The sequence below is a fragment of the Mauremys mutica genome, chromosome 10 (assembly GCF_020497125.1).
Source record: "Mauremys mutica isolate MM-2020 ecotype Southern chromosome 10, ASM2049712v1, whole genome shotgun sequence".
Lineage (NCBI taxonomy): Eukaryota > Metazoa > Chordata > Testudines > Geoemydidae > Mauremys > Mauremys mutica.
The window spans coordinates 81,510,362-81,532,707 of record NC_059081.1 but is presented as its reverse complement, the minus strand read 5'-3'; the positions used below and the strand labels follow the sequence as shown (position 1 = coordinate 81,532,707).

General features: G+C 44.4%; 1 protein-coding gene across 2 annotated transcripts in view; it reads left to right on the top strand.

Annotated features, from left to right (window-relative positions):
- The window catches only part of PCNT (pericentrin), a 271,822-nt gene that overhangs the window by 190,711 nt on the left and 58,765 nt on the right, over positions 1-22,346 (top strand). For both annotated transcript variants that reach the window (XM_045032451.1, XM_045032450.1), the window contains 5 exons: positions 250-477; positions 6,001-6,171; positions 7,890-8,039; positions 15,946-16,116; positions 20,274-21,407. In XM_045032451.1, coding sequence (XP_044888386.1) covers positions 250-477; positions 6,001-6,171; positions 7,890-8,039; positions 15,946-16,116; positions 20,274-21,407 — 1,854 coding nt within the window. The remainder of the gene's footprint in view (positions 1-249; positions 478-6,000; positions 6,172-7,889; positions 8,040-15,945; positions 16,117-20,273; positions 21,408-22,346) is intronic.

The following is a 22,346-nucleotide window of genomic DNA, read 5'->3' as shown; positions in this document are numbered from 1 at the left end:
AGCTTTTTAAGAGGTACCATTTTCAGAGAGAAAGATTTACAGGTGGCTAATTTTACCTTTTTTATTTCAGTTTTGCTTTCAGGTGGTATCTGATAACTAATGGTGACTAATGTGAAATTCTGGGGCTGCCAATAATAATTTATTTTTAGGATTAGCCACAGAGTGAATATTTCCTTTCTGAAGAAATATTTAATATGTCTTGTTTGTTTGTTTGTTGCATCTATGTAATATATTTGTCTTACTATGTAGATAGAGTCTTTGCAAGCAGAAATAAAAGACAAAACAGATGATTACAATAAACTGTTATTAGAAAAGGAGCAGAAATACCGAGAAGTTACAGTTCGAGATAAAGAAATAGAGGAGCTAGCAGCGCGGATTAGAGAGCTGGAGCACACCAATACTGAGGCCTCAAAGACTGTCAGCCGTTTGGAACAAGAACTGCAGAAAATGAAGAAAAGGGAAACTGAACTAACACAAGTAATACTTTTAAAGATTTTTTTTTTAAAGTGGGATGTACTAGTGGAGGGTAATTTAGGGATTATAGCTGACAATTTCATATGGGATTTTTAACTAGTCAGGTTATGCCAGGCCCTGGCCTTACCTTGCCAGGGAGAAATGGATATAGATTTCCAGTGTCTGTTCTTCCATCAGACCTGAAGAACAGCTCTGTGTAGCTTGAGTGTTTCACCAACAGAAATTGGTCCAATAAAAAATATTACCCACCCACCTTAGCTCTTCAATCAGATGTCACTTAGAGTCTTGTACCAATGGCAAGTATTACAGTGGTAATTTGAAACAAATGTTTGCTTTGAGAACTTAAAAAAAACCCACCTCTATTTGTAAAAAAAAACATTTTTGGCAGTCACAAGAAATGTATCGGGTAGTATGTGCTCCTTTTGTTCCTATAGGCTCTAGAGAAAGTGCTACTAAATATTATATAATACCTAACTCGTAATCAGCACTGTTCCTCAGTAGACCTCATGTGGTTTTACTTTGAAAAATGCTATGTATAATTAGTATTACTGAAGTCAACAGCTCTTCTCGCAATGTGTATTCAGAGCCATGTCTACTTACTTTAGACCCAGAGATTTTACTGCATTTGCTAATGTTAATCTCTCTGAGCTGTGGCTGGCTCTGAAGAGCTGTGAGCTGACCATCATGTTCCATTTTGTAGATCATCAGTAGACGCCATCACATTCAGCCAACTGACCCAGCACATGAAAAAGGAAACTGACATTAAACGGGTCAACCAGACATGCATTTCAAGCATGCTGTCGTATGGTGGTGACCACCTGCAGCAGGCAGGAAAGAAGGCTAAACACCTTCCATAACCACTAGCTTTCATAGAATCATAGAATATCAGGGTTGGAAGGGACCTCAGGACGTCATCTAGTCCAACCCCCTGCTCAAAGCAGGACCAAACCCAACTAAATCATCCCAGCCAGGGCTTTGTCAAGCCTGACCTTAAAAACCTCTAACGAAGGAGATTCCACCACCTCTGTAGGGAACCCATTCCAGTGCTTCACCACCCTCCTAGCGAAATAGTGTTTCCTAATATCCAACCCAGACCTCCCCCACTGCAACTTGAGACCATTGCTCCTTGTTCTGTCATCTGCCACCCCTGAGATCAGCCGAGCTCCATCCTCTTTGGAACCCCCTTTCAGGTAGTTGAAGGCTGCTATCAAATCCCCCCTCACTCTTCTCTTCTGCAGACTAAACAAGCCCAGTTCCATCAGCTTCTCCTCATAAGTCATGTGCTCCAGCCCCCCAATCATTTTCGTTGCCCTCCACTGAATTCTTTCCAGTTTGTCCACATCCTTTTTGTAGTGGGGGGCCCAAAACTGGACGCAATACTCCAGGCGTGGCCTCACCAGTGCCGAATAGAGGGGAATAATCACTTCCCTTGATCTGCCGGGAATGCTCGTACTAATGCAGCCCAATATGCTGTTAGCCTTCTTGGCAACAAGGGCACACTGCTGACTCAGACTTTCTGGTCTGCTCCACTGGAGTGTTGCAGAAATCAGGTGGCCTTCCTATAGAATTTAGGTTCATCTTGTCAGAGAACAGTGGGGCCTTGGTGATGCCACTAAATGTCATTTGGAGCTACCTGTAACAAGTGGAATGAAAAGTTCTCAAATACTAGCTTTTCATTAAATATGTTTCTTTTTGATCCATGGAAACGTGAAGTGTCCTGCTGATAGTCTGAATGACTTGGGTTGGAGTGACCAATTTATTGCAACATGCCTTAGAGTCCTAGATGGTCCAGAATGTCCTTTAACTTAAGATTTTACTAGCGGGATTGAGATCTATTAATCTTAAATAATATTTTAACTTCAGAAAATAACTTGCTAGTTGTAATAATGCACAGACACATTGTCATAGGCTGAAACACACTCCTGGATGTGCTGTCAAAATGATCGTATATCGTTTACTTTGTGCACAAAGAATATATTTTTTCCTCACATCTATTTGTGTGTTCTGTGCACATACAGAATAGTATGTATTGTAGGAATTGGAGAGCAGGCCTCATAAGTTGTGAATATAGAAAGAATCCATTCCAATTTGATAAGCACGTCCCCTTTATTTAAAACGTAGGACTAGAACTACACCTATGCATATTCAATAATAGATTTATTCAGAGTATAACATTTGTAAAAACTATCATTTCACTTGTGTTCGGTCTTTAACTAGATCACCATGGCAATAATAGAATGTTATGAGAAACCTAATCTTAAATGTGGAATTGTGCTGATTAAGACACTATAGTAACCTTATTATCCAATGAGTAGGAAGAACTTTTAAGTCATATAATTTATATTCCAAAGGAATCTGTTGCACATTATTGGTGGAGACTTTTTGCCAGTGATCAAGATAAACTTCGAACTGGTGCATATAATTTCTTATTTTAGTGTTCTTACACATGGGCTAGAACATGGGCTTACCTAGAACTAAAGTTGAATTGTTTTCTGTCCTTCTGTAATATGTCAATAGGGAGATTGAGTAGTTTATCATACCTGTGACATGGACTTTGTGTAATGGCCTGAAGATTTTTGGGTTTCACTAGATGAGAGAGAAACCCATTACCACACTAGGTGTCCGACCCAATCTCCTTCCATGCCCTAGTTACCAAGTGATACTTATGTAGTTAATTAGGAAATCTTTTCTTGTATCATGCTCTCCCCTTCCCACCTCACCAGTTATGTCAGCTGTGGGCGACATCATCTTGATGCCTCATTTCTTTTTCTCCTATAACTGTGTGCATTCTTTTTCTATGACTCCTGCATGCATGGAATGCTCTTCCTGAGCTGGTCTGCTTGCCAGTAGGAACTACTGGGTGTTGAGAAGTTGAAAATTTGGGACACTTATTTATGCACCTGCATAAAGACTCAGGAATTTATCTTTAGGTGCCTGTTTTTAGAAATCTTGACTATACTATGAGCATACTATCATGTATTGTAGTGGAAATGTTGTTAAACAACTTTGTATGTCACGTTTGGTCTGGACTTGTTCCTTGGTAGGATCTGAATAATTTTTTTCAGTTTCTTCTGGTTCTTGAAGCTTTTCAGAATGAGGAAGAGAGCCTCATAATGTTACCTTTATTATCATAGTTTTCATCAAATTATATAAAGAAGTTAATGTCACTCCTTTGTTAGAAATATGTGTATCGAGGCACTGGTACACTAGATCTGTAAGAGAGGAAATGGACATGCTCAGCCAGAGACAGATTGCCTTCATCTGAAGCCTCCTCTTCAGTTCCCCTTATAACATATATTGAATGCAAATAGTATCTGATAGTAGTTCTGGAACCTGTACTCCCTAATGAAAATATCTTTGCCTGAGAAGAATAATTGAGAGAGAAAACCATATCAAGGCTAAAAGGAAAACTCCAAGAAAAAAAACAAGTCCAGAAAAAGCCTACTGTAGTTTGTCAACTTGACTGGTATAGCAAAAACAATTTAATACTTTGTTAAAACGGGTTCATTGTGTTGTTATTTCAGCTAGTAACTTAAAATTTATTGACATTACAACTTAATTTGTTCTCCCATAGCCTCATTTAAACTTTCAAAGTCAGCTACACCTGGAAAAATAACCTCTGTTTCTTAAAGCCACTTCACCTCTGCAAATAAAAGTGCTACCCACAATAAATAGAGTAGTGGAGCACAGATGCAACTGTGGCTATAAGAATAACATCTTTTAGGGTAATGAAAAATTGAGTTGTCTAGTACTGTAGAAGGTATTGAGACATATTTAAATCAGCAGGTTCAGCTAACGTATAAGAGTTTAAAATGAGCTGGCTAAGGAGCTAACTGTAATGTTGATTTTCAATCAGTCTTGGCCCATTGGGGAAGTTCTCTAAGACTGGAAGAAAGCTAATGTTGTACCAATTTTTAAAAAGGATAAATGGGTAATTAAAGGCCTGTCAACCTGACATCGATCCTGGGCAAGATAATGGATAAGGAGCTCAATAACTAAATAAAGGCGGTTAATGTAATTAATGCAAATCAACATGGGTTTATGGGAAATAGATCCTGTCAAACTAATTTGATATATATATTTTTTTATGAGATTACAAGTTTGGTAGATAAAGATAATAGTGTTGATGTTATATACTTAGACTTCTATAAGACATTTGACCTGGTGCCACACAACATTTTGATGAAAAAACTAGAATGATATAAAATTAACCTGGCACCCATTAAATGGATTAAAAACTGGCTAAATAATAGGTCTCAAAATGTGATTTTAAACAGGGACTCATCCTCAAGCGGGTGTGTTTCCAGTGGACATGGATCAGTTCTTGGCCCTACTCTGTATAATATTTTTATCAGTGACCTATAAGAAAGCATAAAATCATCAATGATAAAGTTTGCAAATGACACACAGATTGGGGGAGTGATGAAGAGGGCAGGTCATTGTTTCAGAATGGTCTAAATAGCTAGGTAAACTGTGCGGAAGCATACACTATGGGTTTTAATACAACTAAATGTAAATATGTACGTCTAGGAACAAAGAATGTAGGCCATTCTTAGAATATTGGGGACTCTATCCTGGGAATCAGTGACCGAAAAAGATTGGCGAATTGTGGTGGATAATCAACAGAACATGAGCTCCTGGTGTAAGACTGTGACCAAAAGAGCTAATGAAATCCTGGGATGCATTAAGAAGGGAATCTTGAGTAGGAGTTGAATAGGAGCAGAGGGGTTATTTTACTTCTGTATTTGGCATTGTGGCATTGTTGCGACTGCTGCTGGAATACTGTGCCCAGTTCCAGTGCCCACAATTTAAGAAGGATGTTGACAAATTGGAGAGTGTTCTAAGAAGAGGCACGAGAATGATTAAAGGATTAGAAAAGATTATAGTGATAGACTTAAAGAGTTCAATCTATTTAACTCAACAAAGAAAAGATTAAGGAATGACGTAATTATCACCGATAAATATCTACACGAGGAACAAATATTTAGTAATGGACTTTTCAGTCTAGCAGAGAAAGGTCCATGATCCAGGGCTGGAAACTAGACAAATTTAGAGTGGAAATTAAGGTATAATTATTGAATGGTAAGAATAATTAACAGTTAGAACAATTTACCCAGGGTTGTTGTGGATTTTCTATCACTTAATCATTTTTAAAACAGGATTGGATATTTCTCTAAAAGATATCCTAGGAATTAATTTGGGGAATTTCCATGACCTGTGTTATACAGGAAGTGAGACTAGATATGCGCAGTGGTTGCTTCTACGAATCTATAAACCACTGAGGACAAAATTTTCAAAACAGACTCAGCTTTGCTTTTAAATTTACCTCCTTATGTTTTTGGATGCATATCTGGATACCACTTTTGAATTTGCATGTTTTTAAAGATCTGTTTGGTTATGTACTTGTTCACTGTAGTGTTTTTAGAAGATAAAGTATTTTTGACAGGATTGTTCTCTCTAGATATGTATGTTTAATAATTATAATTGTTCTTAATTGTTCTTAACACTAAAATCCATGTTTTGCAGGATAAAGAGGCATTGCAACAGCAGCAATACAATAATTTGATCCAGATCTCTGCCCTGCAGTCTAAACTGGATGAAGCCAGGCACAGAGTACCTTCTGAAGGCAGTTCTGATCATGGGCTAAAGGAACAATTACAGGCAGAGCAGGAGGCACTCCTAATGAAAGAGAGAGAGGTAAATCTGAAACTAACATTTCAGTTGATATATCTAGGATCTGAGAATAAAAAAAAACTTTTATGTAAAATTATGTCTGAGAATTTAATGCATTAAAAATCAGGAAATTGATCTTTCTTACATCAACTGTACGTCACTGGGCATATCTCCATTTTTGTTCTTTTACTGTTTCTGTATGCTCCTGACCTTGATTATCATTAATGATCACTGGACCAAGAATTAGGCCTAACCTCAACTATCTAAATTATGGCTCCTTTTTGGCGATCACATTTCACTCTCTCTTTCTTCCCCCCAACTTTTGTTTGGCTGTATATTGCCTAATTTGGAAGGCAAGCACTTTTGGACAGGGATACTCAGAAACTGAACCTCTATTCAGGTCTCTCCCTGCAGTTTCTCAGTTCCACAATTCATTGCAGAAAATGTCTAATACTATGCTTGGAGGCCAGAGTAGCATAACTCTGGTGATAAGTCACTGAGCCTCTCTGTGCTTCAGTTCCCCATCTTTGAAAATGGGCTGATAATGCTTCACTGCTGAGGAAAAAGACATTAAAAAATTGCAAAGTGCTTTGAAATCTGCTGAGGAAAAGCACTACATAAGAAACAGGCGTTATTATTATATAAGCTATTCTTATCACAGAATGTATGCATTTTGTTTTACAGTACAAAAAAAGTGCCTGTCCCATGTGCCAGACACCAATCGTAACACTTTTAAAATAACCATCTTAAAAGATTTCTAAAGTTTGAGTCTCTAACTTGAAAATGGCTCACTTCTTCATATTTTTCATGTTTAAATATGCTTAAAATCCCATGCATAAGCTACTTTTTCACAAACAAACCTATTAGCATTTGTCATTCCTTCTTGGTTTCATATCTAAAATGTTTTATCGTGGCATTATCTTTAAAATGTGTAGATACCAAAGCAGTCTTTGGTTGTTTAAATTCTTAAGGGAGAATTTTGACAGGGAAAATTTCATATGTAAGCACACTTCATACAGGAAAACTTCTTCTATATGGACAGTTTGGAATGGTAATACTTTGAAAATGAATAAGAGTTCTGCTTCACGTTATATGCTGAATTGCCCACTATCTCCAGTTTCACAGTGCCACTCGTCCCCATAGACAAAACCAAGTCTCGGTTCTTGTTCACTCCATGCCACCCAACAGGCCCAAATAGTGTGTTGCTTTTGACATCCTCATAGATTCCAAGACCAGAATGGACCATTGTCATCATCTAGTCCGACCTCCTGTATAACACAGGCCATACACTGTCCCAAAATTCATTCCTAGAGCATATAGACATATATAAAGACAGTTACAAAGTTTAGAAGCTCAACAGACATAGGCTTCTGAGCTCAGTGTTGGTCCCTGCCAAGTTTGTAGGCTCTTGAATGATGGCTAAGTATGTAGTAGAAGAATCCTCATTTTACAGAAAGAAAGGTGAAGTCAAGAGTTAAGTGATTTACACACAATGACTGTGCTAGTTTCCAAGCTGAGATTAGAATTTGGAAGTTTGATCCCAGTCTGGATATTAGGACACTGGATTCTTCCTCTCCCTTTTGTCTCTAATACTATATTTATGTGTGTTCTATTTAGACAGTTTTGTAGCAATGAAATTGGCTGTAGTTACTTATTCTCCATAAAGCAATGTGAAGAACCTATGTAATCAATTTTTGTTTAAATAAAGGCACCTACCAAAACAATATTTTTCTGTGTTTTAGGTCCTGAATCTAATAGAGCAACTAGAACAGTTTAAAGAGAACTTAATAAATAAAAATGAGGAAATCTTGCGGCTGAACTTGCAGTTAGAAATGCAAAAAAACCTTACCTCTGGCATCGGCCAGCTTCAAGTAGAGAATGCTCATCTGAAGGTATGTTGAGCCATTTAACTTTACTCTAACTACAGTAAAACCTGCCTTAGAGACCACCTGTCATGAACAACTTCTTCAGAGGCCAGGGAACATCAGCGCTCTCCAGTGTAGAAACCTTTGAAGAGAGACCATCTCTTACAAAAGACCACTTTTGTGAATTTCCGTGAGTGATCACTCTCAGCAGGTTTTACTGTGGTTCCTTTGAGATGCTTGTCTTTGCAGGATTCAGTGTTTTATAACCTTTTTTTGGTTTAATAATTTTAGTAACTTTTGTATCTAGTTTGCCTCTAGTTTTAAAAGGAATCTACTGTTCTTTGAGTGATTGATTGCTCATGTGTATTCCACAATAGGTGTGCGTGCTCGCCATGTGTACCGGTGCCGGAAGTTTTTCTCCTAGCAGTACCGGTAGGGTAGCCCCCCGCGACCCCTGGAGTGGTGCCTGCCTGGCGCAGTATAAGGGGAGCCACGTGCTCCCCCCACCCTCAGTTCCTTCTTGCCGCCAGTGAAGGTGTGTTGGAAGTGCTCTGCTCCAGCTTTGCTGTAGCTCGTCCCCAGAACTGTTTGTCTGTTTAGTACCCGTATTTAGTTAGCGTGGTTAGTTTAGTTAGTCATTGAGCCCGGGCAGGGGCATGCCCCAGGATTTAAGTTGTGTGGTTCTTGTCGGCGTTCTGTGCCAAGAAGCGATCCGCACACAGACTGTTTGCGCTGATTGGGAGAAACCCATATCAGCAAGAGGTGCAAGATATGCAAATCGTTTAAGCCTCGGACCAAAAGAGAAAGGGACATTATGCTTCGAGCCATTCTGATAGAGTCGGCGCTGACCCCGGCACACCGCTCTGAGGGCAGGACCCGGGCACCGCGGTGCTGGTACGCAGCGATCCACTGGTGCCATCGAGCAGTCGGCACCGCTTCCCGTCCACAGGGCACGCCAAGAGGGCCAAGAAGACTCCTTCTTCACAGCGGCACTGAGGGAAGTCTGGGACAGAGGCTAGGCCCATGTCAGGCAGTCCTCGATCCCCACCTGGCCCTAGGCCTCTGACTCATGTAGAGCAGAGTAGCCCTGCCCCTTCGGAACAGGCCTCTCTGGATGTCTGGATGCCATCCATGCCCAAAGCCCTCCAGGTGGCCCAGGAAGTCGTGCCGATGCCCGGAGCGCCGCTGATGTCAGCCCTACGCTCCAGAGGCAAGCCTCTGCTGGGATCTCTGCAGTCCGCCCCCGGCTCGGTACCAGGCTCGGTCGAGGGAACGTTCCCGATGCTGATCACCGTCCAGTGTCCGCTTGGGGCAGAGTCCATGTGGATTGCCCTCGACGCCAACCAGAGTCTTGGGCTGGGTTCCGGCCGGTCAGCCAGGATTCGCAGCACCGGTTCTTCTCAGAGAGTGGATATCGACGGGACCGTGATGGATGTCGTCGTTGGTCCTAGTCCCAGAGAGGATACCGGATTTGGTCACGGCACAGTCATCGATGCCATTCCCGCTCGGGCTCCTGCTCCAAGTCTCCGCCAAGGCACCGCATCCCCGGGCATCGATCGCTGTCGTGGGTCCACCCATCGAGGTTGTTCACGGAGCAGCTATTCCTGTCAGTACCGGTCCTACATGGCAAGATTGTGATCCCGTAACCGTCGCAGATCTCAGCACCGCCGCTCCTCATGGTTGAGAGACAGTAGCAGATCCTACCTCAGCCTGGTCTCCATTCGTAGATGGCCAACCTGGGCAGCTGGTCCTGCCGGTGCCACAGCAGGTGCAGTGGCACCGAGTGTCATGGCCTGCCCAATGATACCAGTGGGCACCATGGTCTCCAGCGCAGCCCCCCCCAGAGGGAGCTCGCTCGGTGGCTGGAGCTTCGGAAACACCATCGGCCTCCCTCTCCGGACCCCCGACAAAGGAGTTGGTGGGATGCTCATCCTCGGTACTGCGCCCAGAGTCCGACCAGGTTGTGGATCCTCTGGTGCCGGCCAACACCCAAAGCACTGCACCGGCCTCTTTGCCCCTCCCGGAGGAGGCGATTGCGGCCTCACCTCCCTCATCCGCGGGAGGACTTTAGGGCCCACCAAGAGCTCTTAAGGAGGGTGGCAGCAAGCCTCTATCTCCAGGCAGAGGAGATGGAGGAGCCCTCGGATTCCCTGTTCAACGTGTTTTCCCCATTGGCGCCGGGTAGGGTGGCCTTGCCGCCCCATGAAGGGATGGCTAAAATTTCAAATGCCCTGTGGCCCCTATATCGAAAAAGGCAGAACGCAAGTACTTTGTACCCACTAAAGGGCATGAGTACCTATACCCACCCGGCGCCCAACTCCCTGGTGGTCGAGTCGGTCAACCACAGAGAACGACAGGGTCAGCCAGCCCAACCTCAAAGAACAAAGACTCTTGGAGGCTGGACTCTTTCGGAAGAAAAATTTATTCGTCTTCAAGCTTCCAGTTACGAGTGGCAAACCATCAAACCCTCTTGGGTCGGTACAAATTTAATCTGTGGGGCTCCCTGCCTAAATTTGAAGTCTCCTTCCAGGAGCTTGATAAGGAGGAGTTCAGGGCACTGGCGGAGGAAGGGACAGCGGCAGCTCGGGCTTCCCTACAGGCTGCCTCGGATGCTGCGGACACAGCCGCATGTTCAGTGGCCTCCACCGTGTCCATGAGACGGGCGTCATGGTTCCTGCTCTCCAGTGAGGCGCAATTTTCCATGCAGGATCTCCCGTTTAATGGGAAAGCTCTGTTCGCAGAGGAAACAGATACAAGACTGCATGGCATGAAGGACTCCCACACAACCCTCCAGACCCTGGGTCTCTCTGTCCAGGCTCCGGCAAAACCTAAGTTCAAGCCAAAGCAGACTCCGACCCCGGCCGCTCTCCTGAAGTATGAGGCCGCCCATAAGAAGCAACGGGACTATAAGAGACGCCCTCACAGGCAGTCTTGGTATGCCCCCGAGCCTGGACCCTCCAAGGGCAAGCAGGTGGGGAAAAGGCGATTTTGATGGGACCTTTGGGGGCGCCCTGCCAGTCCTCATTAGGGATCCAACCCCAATAAAGCTTCCCTTCTCCAACTGGTTGTGTGCTTTCCTCCCGGAGTGGTCGCGGATCATCTCGGACCAATTGGTCCTCAACACCATCTCCCAGGGTTACACCTTCCAGTTTACCTCCTCCCCGCCCAACCACCCCCCACCCCCGTCCCTCCTGGGGACCTCTCGTATGAAGCTCTGCTCGAGCAGGAGGTGAGGTGGCTCCTAAGACTAGGAGCGATAGAGGCGGTGCCCGAGGAGTTCCTGGGTACGGGGTACTACTCCCATTATTTCCTTATCCCAAAGGCCAAAGAGCATCTCAGGCCTATACTGGACCTATGGGGTCTGAACCAGCACATGGTGAAGCTGAAGTTCCACACGGTCTCCCTGACCTCTATCATCCCCTCCCTGGATCCCAGGGACTGGTATGATGCCCTTGATCTACAGAGTGCGTACTTCCACATCCACATATTCGAGGGGCACAGGTGCTTCCTCCATTTTGTTGTGGGACAAAATCATTACCAATTTACGGTCCTCCCATTTGGGCTGTCCACTGCCCCTAGAGTGTGTACAAAATGCATGTTGGTGGTAGCGGCCTACCTCAGACCGTGGGGGGTACAGATATTTCCCTATCTGGATGATTGGCTTGTCGAGGACACCTCCCGGTCGCAGATGAAGGATCACGTGGCACTCCTCCTGTCCACGTGCACCACCTTGGCCCTACTGTTAAACAACACCAAATCCACGTTAGTCCCGGTCCAATGCATAGAGTTTATCGGGGTGCTCCTCGATGCATGTCGGCCAGGGCCTCCATCCCGCCAGACAGGTTTGAGACCCTGAAAGGTCTCATCGACTCAGTCACAAGGTTCCCGGTGACAACAGACAGGGTTTGCCTTGCAGCTCTTGGATCATATCGGCATGCATGTACGTGGTCTGTCACGCCAGACTCAGGATGAGGCCCCTGCAGCTCTGGTTGGCCTTGAATTTCTCCCAGGCCACAGACAGGATGGACAAGGTCCTCACCGTGCCAGAAGCTGTGCTTACCTCCCTGCGATGGTGGTCCACCCTGAACAACATGCTTCAAAGGGTCCCGTTCAGGGACAGGGCCCCGTCGCTGGAGCTGGTGTCCGATGCGTCGGAACTGGGTTGGGGGGCCCATGTGGGGAGCTTTCAGACCCAAGGTCTGTGGTCGGCTCAGGACCTGACCCTACACATAAACATCAAGGAGTTCAGAGTGGTGCGGCTGGCGTGTATGGCCTTCTGCTCGCACCTGGAGGGCAAGGTAATCAGGGTCCTCACGGACAACACGGCCTCGATGTTCTATATCAACAGGCAAGGCAGGGCCCGCTCCTCTGCCTCGAATCCCTCAGGCTGTGGGACTTCTGTATTGCCTGCGACATCCATCTGAAGGCCTTCCACTTACTGGGCGCCCGCAAGGAGAGGGCAGATCGCTTGAACAGGGACTTCTCGCAACACGAGTGGGCCCTCCACCTGGAAGTGGCCCACCAGCTCTTCTGAAAGTGGGGAACTCCCCAGGTGGACCTATTCGCGACTTGGCAGAACCGGCGATGCCCCCGGTTTTGCTCTGGGGGGGACTGGGGAGGGGCGCTTTCTCCGATGCGTTTCTCCTGTCCTGGTCAGGCCAGATTCTCTATGCCTCTCTCTCTCTTCCCCCCGCCCCCCCCGTTCCCTCTGATCAGCAGGGTCCTGGAGAAGATAAAGTCGGACAAGGCCGGAGTCCTCCTGATTGCCCTGGCATAGCCCAGGCAGTATTGGTGCGGGACCCTCACAGGCCTAGCAGTAGCTCTGCTGTGGCCGTTGCTGCTCTGCCCGGGCCTGCTCTCACAGGACCCAGCTGCCTCCATATCAACCTAGCAGCTCTTCACCTTATGGCGTGGCTGCTCAGTGGTTAGGTGGAGAGGAAAGGACGTGCTCAGAGCAAGTTCAGCGCGTCCTCCTCAAAAGTAGACGGCCCTCCACTCGCCGTGCTTATTTAGCGAAGTGGTCCCCGTTTTCTAGGTGGGTGACAGACCAGGGTGTCTCCCTGGTGACCATCCCGATCCAGCTTATCCTTGATTACCTCCTCCACCTGAGGACCCAGGGCCTGATACCCTCATCTGTCAAGGTGCACCTGGCGGCCATATCCGCCTTCCAAATGCCAATGCAAGGACACGCGGTGTTTTCCCATGCTATGACTGGCTGGTTCCTTCAGGGTCTAGACCATCTTCCCCCATATTCTAGACCCCCAGTTCCACAGTGGGACCTAAAATTGGTGTTGGCTCGTCTCATGGGGCCCCCGTTTGAAGCACTGGCCATGTGCTCCTGGTCTCACCTCTCGTGGAAGGTGGCCTTCCTGGTTGTAATCACGTCGGCCCGGCGAGTCTCTGAGCTCAGGACCCTGACCTCCGAACCGCCATACACGGTCTTTCATAAGGACAAGGTCCAGCTCCACCCACACCCTTCGTTCCTCCTGAAGGTGATCTCCACCTACCACGTGGGTCAGGACATTTTTCTACCGGTCCTCTGCCCTAAGCCTCACACATCCAGTGAGAAACGCCGCCTCCACACGCTCAACGTGCGGCAGGCTCTGGCTTTCTACCTTGAGCGGACTAAGCTGTTCAGAAAGTCCTCGCGAGTGTTGTCGCCTCGGCTGAGCACACAAGGGGCTAGCCGATTTCTACTCAGCGGCTTTCCAATTGTATCACTTCATGCATCCAGTCCTGTTATGAGCTGTCAGGCATTCCCCCACCACCCATTGTGAGGGCACACTCGACCTGGAAACAGGCCTCATTGGCTGCCTTTGTGGCCTGCATCCCCATCCAGGATGTTTTTAGGGCTGCCACATGGTCGTCAGTTCACACGTTCACCTCGCACTATGCGGTCGTCTCCCAAAAAAGGTATGACACAGGGTTTGGCAAGGCTGTCCTCCATCCTGGGAACTTGTGAACTCCTACCCACCTCCAACAGATATAGCTTGGAATCACCTACTGTGAAATACACATGAGCAATCACTCGAAGAAGAAGAAAAAACAGTTACCTTTTCCGTAACAGGTGTTCTTCGAGATGTGTTGCTCATGTCTATTCCACATCCTGCCCTCCTTCCCCTCTGTAGGAGTTGTCTGGCAAGAAGGAATTGAGGGTGGGGGGAGCGCGCAGCTCCCCATATACTGTGCCAGGTAGGCTCCACTCCAGGAGTTCCCGGGGGGCACTCCCCCCTACGGGTACTGCTATGGGAAAAACTTCTGGCACCGGTGCACGTGGCGAGCACACCCACCTATTGTAGAATAGATTTGAGCAATACATCTTGAAGAACACCAGTTATGGAAAAGGGAACTGTTTTATCCTTTTCTTCAGTATTAGTGCCTAGCCAGTAATTCCCCCTTTTGTAGCTGTGCATTTGATTTTTCTTTTCTAAGTGAAGTACTTTGCACTTATCTTTATTGAATTTCATCTTGCTGATTTCAGACCAATTCTCTAATTTGTCAATGTTATTTGAATTCTAATCTTGTCCTCCCCAGTGCTTGCAACCCCTTCCAGTTTGGTGTCATCCTCAGATTTTATAAGTGTGCTCTCTGCTCCATTATTAAAGTCATTAATTAAATTATTTAATAATACTAAGCCGGGGCAGACCTTTACCGTGTGCAGCGGCAGTCAAAAAAGTAAACAGGATGTTAGGAATCATTCAAAAAGGGATAGAGAATAAGACAGAGAATAATCCATGGTACAGCCACATCTTGAATACTGCATACAGATGTGGTCTCCATCTCAAAAAAGATATACTGGCATTACAAAAGGTTCAGAGAAGGGCAACTAAAATGATAAGGGGTTTGGAACGGGTTCCATATGAGGAGAGATTAAGGAGGCTAGGACTTTTCAGCTTGGAAAAGAGGAGGCTAAGGCGGATATGATGGAGATATATAAAATCATGAGTGGTGTGGAGAAAGTGAATAAGGAAAAGTTATTTACTTGTTCCCATAATATAAGAACTAGGGGTCACCAAATGAAATTAATAGGCAGCAGGTTTAAAACAAATAAAAGGAAGTTCTTCACACAGCACACAGTCAACCTGTGGAACTCCTTGCCTGAGGAAGTTGTGAAGGCTACGACTATAACGGTTTAAAAAAGAGCTAGATAAATTCATAGAGGTTAAGTCCATAAATGGCTATTAGCCAGGCTGGGTAAGGAATGGTGTCCCTAGGCTCTGTTTGTCAGAGGATGGATATGGATGGCAGGAGAGAGATCACTTGATCATTACCTGTTAGGTTCGTTCCCTCTGGAACACCTGGCATTGGCCACTGTCGGTAGACAGGATACTGGGCTGGATGGACCTTTGGTCTCTCCCAGTATGGCCATTCTTATGTTCACAGGACGACATTAAATATACCTTACCAGTTTGACAGTGAACCATTGATAACTATAATGCTGATTTCTTGTAAAATTGCTATGGTGTTTTTTAAACAGATGAAATTCTATTCTGTTCTTTAAAAAATAGTACATTTAATGTGAGCTTTCATTTCCCGACCTGTACTGCCATATTAAATAAATATTTCACGTTATAGAATTGATCAGCAGTCAGTTGGGCAATTATATAGTCCAACACTTTCCCTCAAAACTGGAAAATTCAGCCTGGCAACTTAGTCCTTCGAAGTCAGGACTCAAGAATCTAAACAAAATCATAGTTTAAGAAAAATCTCCTGGGAGAGAAATAGAGAGGGGAATCGGAGAAAATCGATTTATCAGTAGTAAGGGTGTAATCAAAATTGTTTAGCAGAAAGAGGCTGCCTTATAGTGTTAACTGTTTTGAGTTTGTAGGACTTAAAAATCAAATACTGACAAAAATCAGCACAGTTTTGCCTTCATATTATAAGGGGGATGGATGGTCCTTTCATGATCCAGATTGTTTCCTTTTTCAATCAGGAGGACATAGCAAAACTCCACATGATGCAAAGTCAGAATGTGGGTAATAGTGAATCAGCAGTTTTGCAGTTCCCACAGGCTTTGCTTGAGGAAAAGAATCAAGAAATTGATCATTTGAATGAGCAGATTGAGAGACTCCAGCGTGAACTGGACGGTGCCACAGACAATAAGGTGAGAATGGTTTTGAGATACTGGTTGCTTAATATGGGGGAACAGTGGTATTACAGTGTGAGTGTGTGTGATATTACAGGTGGAATAGATCTGATGTTTTGCCTCAAGAAAATAGATTAGCATGTGAGTAGTGTTACTGTCTTCAGGAGAAACAGTTTCCCATATTGAGTTACTTCCTTAGGGAGTGGCTAGTGCTACAAAGGGAGGCTTAAAATAAGCGAAGAGCCTATAGCCTGTTGCACAGTGCTGTGCACAGGAGTGGGAGAACTCCTTTCTGGTCCCTACCGGGGATTAGCCTGAACATTAGATTTGATTACTTTTATTACCGTGGTTTGTGTAACTACAGATGTTAGTATCCACACAATTATCAAATTTAGGAAAAACACCAAGGCACAATATTCACTTTCATGACCTCCAGTATTCGTCAGTCCCACTATGTGATTATAAATGGGGTAAAGAAACATTTCCTTTTGTTGATTTCTAATTTACTGGCCTTTTAATTTTGTGTTCTCTTGTTATGTATTGTCAAGTGGGGTAAAAAAACAGATGTGCCTTTAATTTCCAGGACAGGAATTCCTGATTTTATCAATCAATTATGTAAATCCCACCATAATTCTAACCACTTGTGTTATGTCGCCCTTCTCTGGTCCTTTCCTGTCTTTGGTGAAGTTTTTTTTGTGCCATATGCAGTAACACAACTACAAAATAGGCAAGACCACATTTAGGAGGGGTCATTTATAAGGATCCCTTGTGAGACTCGGTGGAAGTGGGGATTTGCTATTGTGGATATTTTGTTTTGTTGTTTGATTGACAAGCTGCTTTTGAGAGGGACCTGCTGCTGCTTTTATTTATCGTCATGGGTTGTATTTAATGGGTGTCAGTCTGGGCTGGGTGTCTCTTAAAATATTAAATCAAAATTAATAAAGTAAAGAAATGATATTTACTCTGCCCTACAGCCTAACCGTTTTCCGTGTAGTCCAAAATTTGCTCCCTTTCAGCCTAATCTGCCCTCTGTAAGGGAAGATGGTGGCATTGCCTAACACAGTGGGGTCCTGATCTCCAGCCAGCGCCTCTAGGTGCTACGATAATAAAAATGATAAATAATAGTTTATAGAATAATAATTTCTCTAAGGATAACAAACTTAATCGTGCAGCACTAATTACAGTATAATTCCACAGAAAGAACAGGAGTACTTGTGGCACCTTAGAGACTAACAAATTATTTGAGCATAAACTTTCGTGGATTACAGCCCACTTCATTGGATGTATGCAGTGAAAAATACAGTAGGAAGATATATATAGGAACAATGGGTGTTACCATACACACTCTGACGAGAGTGATCAGTTAAGGTTAATAGCTCACCTTAACTGATCACTCTCATCAGAGTGTGTATGATAACACCCATTGTTTCATGGTCGATCAGTTGGTCGGTCTTTCTGTCTGTCTCTTCCTACTGTATTTTCCACTTTGTGCATCCGATGAAGTAGGCTGTAGCCCACGAAAGCTTATACTCAAATAAATTTGTTAGCCTCTAAGGTGCCACAAGTACTCCTGTTCTTTTTGCGGATACAGACTAACATGGCTGCTACTCTGAAACCAGTATAATTTTAGTTATCCAAATTCCCTTTATCCAAAAATCCTAGATATCCAAATCCATAGTGTCCCCGCCCCCCATGTCTCCCTATGTTAATCATATGCTAATAACTTCTCAATTCTTAGCACCTGTTAGTGCAATGTATTCATATGGTGGGTTCTGAGCAGTTAGTGAGACCTGATCCTAATTCAGCTACAAGAGCAGCTTTGAAGGACAATGTTGGGGGGGAGGGGAGAATCCATGTTAGAATCATAGAATATTAGGGTTAGAAGGGACCTCAGGAGGTCATCCAGTCCAACCCCCTGCTCAAAGCAGGACCAACACTAACTAAATCATCTCAGCCAGGGCTTTGTCAAGCGAGGCCTTAAAAACCTCTAAGGATGGAGATTCCATCACCTCCCTAGGGAACCCATTCCAGTGCTTCACCACCCTCCTAGGAAATAGTGTTTCCTAATATCCAACCGAGACATCTCCCACTGCAACTTGAGCCCATTGCTTCTTGTTCTGTCATCTGCCACCACTGAGAACAGCCGAGCTCCATCCTCTTTGGAACCCCCTTTCAGGTAGTTGAAAGCAGCTATCAAATTCCCCCTTGCTCTTTTCTTTTGCAGACTAAACAATCCCAGTTCCCTGAGCCTCTCCTCATCCCAGTGCCCTGTGCCCCAGCCCCCTAATCATTTTTGTTGCCCTTGGCTGGACTCTCTTCAGTTTGTCCACATCCCTTCTATAGTGGGGGACCAAAACTGGATGCAATACTCCGGGTGTCGCTCCACCAGTGCCAAATAGAGGGGAATAATCACTTCCCTCGATCTGTTGGCAGTGCTCCTACTTATATAGCCCAATATGCCATTGGCCTTCTTGGCAACAAGGGCACACTGCTGACTCATATCCAGCTCCTCGTCCACTGTAATCCCCAGGTCCTTTTCTCCAGAACTTCTGGTTAGCCAGTTGGTCCCCAGCCTGTAGCGGTGCATGGGATTCTTCCGTCCTAAGTGCAGGACTCTGCACTTGTCCTTGTTGAACCTCATCAGATTTCTTTTGGCCCAATCCTCCAATTTGTCTAGGTCATTCTGGACCCTATCCCTACCCTCCAGTGTATCTACCTCCCCCCACAGCTTAGTGTCATCTGCGAACTAGCTGAGGGTGCAATCCATCCCATCATTCAGATCATTGATTAAGTGTTTTGAAACTGCATCTCAAAATAGCACTTCCATTTAGCCAATCACTCAGTTATCCAAAACTTTTGGCGATCCCTCAGGCCATTTGGATAAATGAGAGCATACCCAAATAAACTAATTCACTCATCTTGCTAACTAGGTTCCCAATAGTACCATAAGACCAAAGTTGTGAGTGATTTTTCTCTTTTGCAGGCTCAAAATGTGGAGTGTGCACACAAAAAAAAATCATGTTATCAGGACGTTGCTTTTTAAAAGGTGTCCCAGTGTACCACTTTTTCTAGATAATATTGGGGTATTTAAAAGTGAACTGAACTCTAATCACTTCAGCTAATGAATTATGAATAGTTAGCTGCCATTTTATCAGGTTGCTGACTTAGATCCATGTATTTCTTCCTTTTATTTCAAAGGAAAATATGTGAAAATCTCTGCAGCTCAGGTTGTTGCATAGCTCCAACTTATCCTCTTCTCACAGAGGTGTAGACTGGCAGAAGTGTAGCATGGCTAGGTGAACATGGCCGCCAAAACCTGTAATGGGACAAGAGCCAAGGGAAAACTCAGACCCCCCTGGATATCAACCTTAACAAAGGGATCACTCCCCTTCTTCCTCCACCTCAGGTCCCTATGCTACTGTTAGCTTCCCCTTCCAAATGTGGGGTTCTCAGTTTTGGTATGATTTGTACCCTCTCTCTTACGGCACATGCTGCTCAGGGGAGAAGCTGCTTAGTTCTTAGTCTTGGAGTTAAACACTTGTTGAAAAGACATATATTTTCATTACATTTTTAAAAATCATATGTAACAAAACCCCCTTTAAAACACTAGTGAGTAGTATGTAATTATATGGTATACGTTATGTGGGTATGCTAATACTTAAAATAAATATTTAGCTATTCAAAGTCTATCTTTTTCAGCTGCGAGAAGAGTAAGGAAAATTGAACTAAAGTGAGCACACTAATAATTAAGCTATTGTGAAAGATTTCATTTTGGGGGGAAAGGATGGGGTTGTCCTTGCAAGTCAGGTCGATGGACAGCATTCTTTGGGGAAACTGAGAGGTCCCACTCTTTCCAGCGATGAGAGGGAGGGAAGTGGATGTACTGGCTTTCTCACCTGGGAACTCTCTCTGGACTGTGCTTGGGAGTGCCGGCTTTTTTCATGTCTGTTAATGAGGTTAGTGTTTTAGCTACAAGGCGCCAGGTAAAGTTTTCAAACCTTGCCCTTATTAAATCTGTTTTATTGACTGGCTGCTTTGAAGATGTGGTCCTTCTAGTAACTGAAATTGCACATATGTGGTTTTGGTAAATTAATTTTTCAATGGTGGGAATTCTGATACTTCAACAGAAGTAACTCTGTGTACCATTGGCATTTCAGTCTTGTTCTTTCTCTCAGGTTGTGGAAAACGGAAAATCTGAAATTGATGAACTCAGGCTACTCGTTGAGCACCTTCGTGGTGACCAGGAAAGACTGCATAGGGATAAAGCAGAAGAGGTAGAGCAGCTTCATGGAGTAATTGAGAAGCTTCAAAAGGAGCTGGTACAACTTGGACCCACGTGTCATGAAGTTAGTGACAGCCAAGATAACCTTAACCTGCTTAGGTTGGAGGAGCAGGCAGAGAACCTTCAGAATGAATTGAAGAAAGGATCACTAGATTTTCAGGAGCATTCAGATAAGAATGAGAAAACTGTATTGCTACATTCCAAACTGAAGGAGCTTCAGGAAGAATTAGAACTTGTCTCAACTGCTAGAGAAGCCCTGCAGCAGCTGCTTGAAGAAAAAGAATCTCAGTTTAAAATGGAGGTGGAAATTTTAGAGCAAAATCTTGAAAATGTACAGGAGTCTTCAAGGCAGCACTTGGCAGAGTTAACGTCCCTAAAAATACAGTATGATGCATTTCAGGAGGAGTACAGCCTTCTAAGAACACACCTCTCTCAGAGAGATGGTGAAATGGGGATCATGTCCACTCACATTCAGGAGCTTGAAGATACACTGAGAGCAAGAGAAGCACTTCTTTTAGAGAGCAATCTGCAGATTAAGACAGTAGCAGAGCAGAGAGTAGTGGAGGCAGCTGAACTACAGCACCTAGCAGAAAAGATGGCAAGACTTGAAGATGAACTGTTAAAAAAGGATCTGCATCAGAAAACGGAGGCTGAAGAAGTTCAGACCCTTCAATCGGAAGTCTCCAGGCTTGATTTCAAGGTTCAAACACTGAATCAGAAAGAAGTAGTTTACCAGAGAGAAATAGATGAACTTCAAGCAAATGCTATAAAATTGAAAGATCAGATCCAGGAGTTTTTGAAAGAACGCCAAGCCCTGCGCTCTGAAAGAGATGACCTTTATTCACAGCTGGAATCCTACAAGGAAAAGGATCAAAGTAATGATCAAGAAGTTAAACTTCATAAACTGGTCTTAAAACAAGAAGGCGAGGTTCCAGTTCATACCAATGGAATGGAGAAATTGGGAGAAGAGACAGGAGCAAATGCTGATCGGTCATTTGCAGCGTCGGTTTCCCAAAGTGATACATTGGTATGCATTATTTTTTTAACAACTTTTTTTAAATGTTGAAGAGTCAAGTCAGCTCTGATGTAGTAAATTTTGTATTTATCTCTCTGGGTAAGTCTAAAAGAGATTTATTGTCTGATCTTACTAACTTGTAATGTTAGAAACTTTATTCTGACACTGGACACTAAGGTCTGGTCTACACTACGGGGGGGGGGGGGGGGAGTCGAACTAAGGTACACGACTTCAGCTACGCGAATAGCGTAGCTGAAGTCGAACTACCTTAGTTCGACTGACTTACCCGTCCAGACGCGGCGGGGTCGAACTCCGTGGCTCCAAGGTCGACTCCGCCACCGCCGTTCGCGGTGGTGGAGTTCCGGAGTCGACCGAAGTGCGTGGGGAGTTCGAACTATCGCATCTTGATTAGACGCGATAGTTCGAACTCCGAGAAGTCGAACTCACCGCGTCGACCCGCGCGGTAAGTATGGACCTACCCTAACTAGTATTAAATTCACTGGTGTGGTGGTGCTAGTGTGATTGTTGGCTGTCACTGCATAAAACGTGTAGATTGAGGTATTTGGTGCTTTCGCTAAGGATAAAATTTACAGTGGTGGTAGATTTCCTCCACCATTCTGGATTTTAAGAAAGTGTGAAGGTAAGTGTCATGAGCACAAATAGTGTCAACCTAGATAAGCTAAGGAAATCAACATTGATAAACATTGATAAACGGACGCTTGTTTTCTGGTAGTCTTAAAAACACATTTTTGGTAGCTCACCTCTAAAATTTGACACAGCTGAAAAATTGTGAGGACACTTATCACCAAGGTTCCCTTTTCCTCTCTCTGTGTAGAATCAGTTGATCAGAGAAGATCATTTGATCTCAGTTAATTTCATGAGATGCCCTAACCTGGAGAGCACGTCTCTGGAGCATATTCTGCTTTGCCCTGCAGGTGCCAATTATGCACA